General features: G+C 35.9%; 1 protein-coding gene across 1 annotated transcript; it reads right to left on the bottom strand.

Moving 5' to 3' along the window:
* Window positions 1-4,202: 4,202 nt before the first annotated feature.
* LOC145765357 (lysophosphatidylcholine acyltransferase 2-like) lies at window positions 4,203-5,729 on the bottom strand. The gene has a single exon (XM_082577168.1). It carries the CDS (start codon window positions 5,727-5,729, stop codon window positions 4,203-4,205), a length of 1,527 nt encoding a protein of 508 aa, XP_082433294.1.
* Between the last annotated feature and the right edge of the window lie 1,078 nt (window positions 5,730-6,807).

The raw sequence follows: 6,807 nt of genomic DNA, 5'->3' as shown, positions 1-6,807 counted from the left end.
TTACGTAATATTTGAACGTTCCCTATCATGAAAGTGACCAAACACCTGAACGAAACGAAAGTGTGCCACTGCCAAAAGGTGTTAGCACGATCAGGGAGGTGGAAGAACCGAGCACGAGCAGGATAATCGCTGTTGAAGGGAGAAGCTATCAAAATTCGTGGGAGAGCGAATTCCCGTCGCTAGAATACGATAGATGCAAAGATAGAGCATTCTATCCGATTTGAAAATGGGCAATTTCACGCAACAAATTAAATGTGGCGTCGGTAACTCCATTAATTCAGAACTCTGTAAAAGTTTGTACAGAAACCGGGTATTTGTTTCAACTATGTCGCAACTGCTTGATCTATTGCAAGCAATGAAACAATTTCATTAATGCTTCCAAACGTGGTCTGCATTGTGAAAATATACTTATCGTTGCCTTCCACCGCCTGCGAGGCGGAGCGATCGTTTAGTGCACTCAGGCGCATAAAAACCTACTTGCGATCTACCATGACGCAACAGCGATTAAACCACGTCCTAATTTTAAATGTTTATCAAGCTGAAGCTTCACGGTTACAACTTGACCAGTTGATTAACAGTTGGATTGACAGAGCTGTTGTTCGCAAAAATACTTTTACCAAATGTTAAATGTCAGAGCCGCAACGCAACAATAAAATTCACGACATACCTCCTGTGCTTTGTTTTAAAGTTGCTTTGTAAATTATCGAGCTACAAATCAGGTGTGAAAAGACAATTGCATCTACGAAACACGCTTAGTAAAAATCAAACAAAAACATGCAGTTTGAAAGTATTTAGGTTTCCATATTGTGCTATCCGCCACCCCGTGCAAAAATAAAAGTCGGCGCCTATGGTCGGCCTTCACCGATCTGCCAACTGAAAATCTCTATGACCTTCTCAGAGGTAGCTAACTGCTCTAAAGGAGGTTTTTTTTTTGGGGTGAGGTTTTAACCTTCTCAGAGGCCTTATATATTTTATAACTTAATTTATAATCTCAACAAAAACATGAAAAGATAATTTATCCCTCCTCAACTTGTCCCTTGTTTATAGCGTTTACCACATAATGGACTGAAGCACAGTCACAGCAGGTTGTATATATATATATACGGGAGCAAGTCTTTTAGGCGCAGACAGTTAGGCGTCGGTCAAATAGGCGCGCACACTGTAGCGTCAGGTAATTTAGGTGCGTGCACTGTGGCGCCCGTTCAGCTAAGTGCTATTCCTTGTAAAGTCTGCAGATTGTATCAGCTTAGCAGGTAGGGCAATGCTTTTCACAAAAAATGTTATAATGAACTGAAAAATATGTTGTTTTGTTAATGAGCGTGCATTTATTTGTTGTTAGTCATGGCTTCAGTAAGTGAAGCTGCTTTATCCGGCAATGCTTTTCACACAAAATGTTATATTAAATAGAAAAATATGTCATGGCTTACGTGAGTGAAAACTGCTTTAACCGGCAATACTCTTCACACAAAATGTAAGCTTTATCAATAAATTATTCAAGTTTCCGAACATGACTGAGTTCACTTTTAGTTATATAAGTTAAATAATAACTGCACTAAACATCATTAAAAAATATACCGTAACCTATATTCAAGGGGGTGGTAGGCTTGAGTGAAGAGTAACTTAGTTTTCCATCAAAACCCCTCCTACGTTTTGCCAAAGCTAAGCTGATACAATCTGCAGACTTTACTAGGAATAGCACCTAAATGAACGGGCGCCACTGTGCTCCGCACCTAAATATCCTGACGCCACAGTGTGCGCGTCTATTTGACCGACGCCTAACTGTCCGCGCCTAAAAGACGTGGACCTATATAGACGGGTTGGCTGAAATGGCAGACTTAGAAATTGTGTTTGCACGGCATATGACAATATATATGTGCAAATATACTGAAAATCTATGAAGGCAATAATGCAATGTAAGACAAAGAACAGAACAATTGATACAAAAAGGCATACGTCGGTACGTGGGTTACACTGCACTTACGCTTTAAGTCTGAATAATGATCCTATTATGTTTTCTGAGGTATCTTTGACTACTTTCTCAATTTCCATAAACCACAAAAAACATTGAATATGTTTTTACATTATTTCACGTAAAACAACCTTAACTTATTCATAAAGATATTTCATTTCTCATTGCTATACCAAATAAGGATTTTGAGATGGCAATTGGCAGCCAAAGGTAGGAAAAATCAAACAAAACAATAAAACAAAAATGACTAAAATACGCAAGACACCAATAAAATTCAAGAATAAGCTAAAGGCATTTTGGTTTAAAAGAATCAAAAACAGCTTGGAAAATAACGAAGATTTTTTCCAATGCAATACTGTGTTTTCAACCAATAGTTATTCATTTGCAAGTATAAGACAGCGAAACTTTCATTGACATTCAATTACTTCTACAGGTTATCTTAACAAAATACAATAATGTCTTAAATTCTTACATATTAAAAATAAGCATCAATACGATGTGGATAAAAACAGTTCTTTACACAAATTTCTAAACTGTCATTTCAAAGAAATATATATACAAATGAAAAACAATGAAAACTATTAATACTACAAAAAAGTGCTCAATGCTAAGCAAAAAGACAAAGCAGAGCGAATTAAATCAAATGTAGTTATTACTATCTGAAGCCTTTACAAATTGTTTCACCTAACGGATCATCAAAAGGTCTTATTCAAATAGAATCTGATCCGTTAGGTGAAACAATTTGTAAAGGCTTCAGATAGCAATAACTATATTTGATTTATATACAAATGATATATGAACTGTACAGTATTTAACATAACAAAGTTAAAGCAAGTAAAGTGGGGCAAAACAAGCAACCCCATGCAGTGCACCCAACTTCTTGCAACACAGGAAATATTTTTCAGAGTGAATTTCCATTTAAGGAGCCTTTTTGCCCAAATAGACTGTTTTCTGATGCATATATAATTATATAATATATGGTATTTTTCTTATAGGTTGATATTAGTATTATATATATTAGACATTGCTTAATTGTTGACACTGTTAATTGTCTTTGAAAACCAGCACTGGCCACGTGGAAAAGGGGTAAACATAGATTGTAACATAGACCGGTAAAGGAGAATGTAGTTCAGAAAATGTTTGAATTCCTGTTGAAGTTGGTCTGTACAGTGTTCAATCCGTAATGTTGTATATAATTTGATTGCTGGCATGTGGTTTCTGTTCTAATTGTTGTTTAAATTTTCACACAATATGGTTCAGTGAAATTGTTCTTATTTTTTGCCCAAGCCTAATAAACCAACACAAATTTAGGCATATTTTTGAGATCAACTTTTTCAAAGATAAATTACACACCAACCTTCCCGGGTCTGCTAACATTCGGCGAGTCCAATTCGGCGAGTGCCCTATTCGGCGATTTTTTGAATTTTTTTAAAAAAATTATTGGGTACGGTACCGTAGCCTAATTATCATTGCCTCCTTTACATCGTATTAACATCGCTAAACGTTAAAATAAGACCCTAACCCCAACCCCTAAAACGGCAATGATAATTAGGCTACGGTACCCAATAATTTAAAAAAAAATTCAAAAAATCGCTCAATAGAGAACTCGCCGAAAAGGGCTTTGGCCGAATAGGGCACTCGCCGAATTGGGCTAGCCGAATTGGACTTGCCGAATTGGACTTGCCGAATTGGACTCGCCGAATCGGACTCGCCAAAACGGGCCATTCCGGCCAATACAAAGCAGTCATCAACCTTCCCAGCCAATACAAAGCAGTCATGATAAAGTTAATGCTTTTGTCTATTTTGCCCCATCCTACTATAGCAAGGAAAAAAAATTATCTCCACAACAAAACACTAAAACATTCATTGATCTGCTGTTTCTATAACACACAAGTTTTTGCACATTAAAAATATCAGTTAAAATGCATGTAAAATGACAGTCAACAAATCAATAAATTTTTAGAATAACAAAATAAATTCCAAAAAAGAAATTCTCTTGATCAGACACACCAACACTTTTCCTATTTCATTGACTAGATGCCTTTAAGATGACAGCACATTACTGAAAGCTCCCAGGAGAGATTCCATAAACAATACAAAACACTTTCAAAAAAGTTGGTAAGTGTATGTCATTATCTCTGCCATTGTTCAACCAAACTTCAAACTCTTTCAAATCAAGTTGAAGATAAAATATGATCAATTTACATTAGGAAATGAATCCGGTGAGTTTACATCACAAAGACTTTATGACTGCATTTTTGCTGAATAGCATATTGTTTAAACCAGGAAATTCTGCTTCAAAAGTATCTTGACCTAACCCACTAAACCACACAAATAATCTAGCATACTCGGGACGATTAACCACGAAAGAATGAAACTCATCAAAAGTAAGTTTGTCACTGCGAGACTTCTTGATATCTCGAAATAACTGCAAAGGCTCGATTTCCTCTCCAAACGTTGCATGTAAAACATGACTAAATTCATCTTCTGTAATCATCCCATTTTGGTCTTGGTCAAAAATTTTGAAAGCAAGTTTTACAGATGCTTCTGTTACTGCAGGTTGTGATACCAAAGACAACCCTATGACATATTCACGAAAATCAATAAACCCAGATTGATCTCGATCATACAAATTAAACATTTCTTGTAAAGCAGGGGAGATTGGTACATTTAAAAATTTTGAGAAATCTTCAATAGAAATCATTCCATCAGTACGCTGGCGTGCGATTTTGGAAAACTCTGACAGTCTCTCTTGTGCACTGTCAATACTTATTCCTAACTTTCGACTAAGTTTTGAAAATTCTATCAAGCCTGCATCCATTGGCAAATTTAAGGCTGCAGCATGGCGCATTAGTCGACAATCTTCAAATGTGTGTTCTGTGGAAGGAATCTGCAATGCCTCAGCCATAACTGATCGAACGTTCTTGGCATATAACTTAGGGTCTTCAATCTCTAATTTTGTTGGAATATAGACAGGTAGATAAGTCACTCGAACTTTAATATCAATCTGACACAAACACAGCCAAAGCAATTTGAAGGCGCCAGGACCTTTCATAGTCCATGTAACAGTGTCAAGACCATTCAAGTATTCAACAAGTACAGGCTGTACAGGAGCACCAGGAATGAATGCCCCAGCTTTAAATGTAATCAATGCCTTTCTATTTGTACAAGTACCTTCAGGAAATATTAAAATCTGTGGCCAATGCCCAGGCATACGAATCCGTCGTAAAATTTCTTTGATAGTTTTTTGACGAGAGTTTGAATCAGTTCTCGACACTAATATTGGTTGTACAGTTTTAGCAAATGTCCCGAGAAAAGGAGTTTGATAATTTTCGAGACGAGATAAAGAAGATGGCAAAGGATCTGTTGCGAATGAAACCAAAACATCAAACATTGTAGAGTGAGGCGCACAAACAAGGATAGGAGCCTCTACTGTTGAGGCTCTCTTTCCCTTAACTTCAACTGAGTGAAAGCCAAGAAAAATGAAGAGTAATCTTCCTATCAATCTGAAACTTCCACAAAGTGCTTTTTGAATTGGCCCAAGTGGTTGTTCATTACATATTGGCATGCCAATTGTAACAATAAGCCCCCAAAACCAAAAAATGAAGTAGAAGATAGTGAAGATTAGTAGGCGGAATGGAGCAATAGTAATAGACATCACAGCAACTTGTAATTTTTGTGCAAAAGTAAGTTTTAAATCATATACAAAAGGATTTATAACTGGCTGAAGAAACGATGACTGTCTCAACAAAGACGACATTTTAACAAGCAACTACTTGTTTCTTGGCTTTGTAGGCTACTGATAGTACAGAATCAGATGCAGTGTTTATAAAACTTCAATAGATAAAAACTCCTTAAATACACCCATTGAGTGTTTGTTCTATAAATCCTAGTCAGAAAACAAGGCAATTTAGAAATAAAAGTAGGCTTGATGATCATGCTAATTAATACGCCTCTTGATATTCATACAGTAATCTATATCCTACTTATTAATCCAACCTCGACAACCAAAATCTTATGCAGATTGTAAACCAAACAAAAAACTAGTGACCCTCCCTTGCACTGGTGAACCCCGACGTTCAGAACAATGCAGGGCACTCTACCTTAGGGCATTTTGTGCTATACTAGCACGGCCACAACACCCCAAAAACAATCAAAAAAAATATATATAACGAAAAAAACAGAAGCACAAACAGGTTGTACATATGCATGTCTGCAATAGGGGTTCCGAGAAGAGGGGGAGAAGTCGAGCAACTTTTCTACCTAGCATAACATTGAAAAGAAAAAACGAGTAGTTTTTTGTGTCTCTACTTTTGAGGGGGTCCATTTTGGTACTAAAATAAAAATGTAGGCTGTTAACTTCATAATAACATAGCCTAAATAAATGAAACAAGTGCTCTATTACTTTACCTTAATATCCAATAATACAGTACACAAATGTACAGGTGTACATAAATGTAAAATATTTTAACTTACCCTATTGTAGGCTAGTCTAATTAACCTTACTTGATTATTTCCAAAAATTATAGCAATAGAGAACGTGAAAATAAATAAATAAATAATAAATCAATAGCTTTTTTTCTTTGGTCTAAACCTTAAAACATTTGACCAGGCTAACACAGTAAATTTTATTTGAATTTTCAAGTGTTTGCCATTATACTTGCTCAAGCTAAGTCAAATTGAAATTACAATATTCGATAGTTGCATTTTGCTTTAACTATGAAGAGAAGACAAGGCAGAAATAAAGAAATGAATATGAAGGATTGGAGGTCATGAACAGTTTTATTTATTTAATTAATTTGTAATTTTTCGTTTGTTTTTGGTCCATTTATGCTGAC

The sequence above is a fragment of the Aplidium turbinatum genome, chromosome 1 (genome assembly GCF_918807975.1).
Source record: "Aplidium turbinatum chromosome 1, kaAplTurb1.1, whole genome shotgun sequence".
NCBI lineage: Eukaryota > Metazoa > Chordata > Ascidiacea > Aplousobranchia > Polyclinidae > Aplidium > Aplidium turbinatum.
Note: the sequence above shows the minus strand (reverse complement) of the source record. Positions and strands in the feature narration are given on the sequence as shown.

What these genes read in the sequence shown, in the direction of transcription:
- LOC145765357 (XM_082577168.1), bottom strand. Translation starts at nt 5,729, where the DNA reads ATGTCGTCTTTGTTGAGACAGTCATCGTTTCTTCAGCCAGTTATAAAT.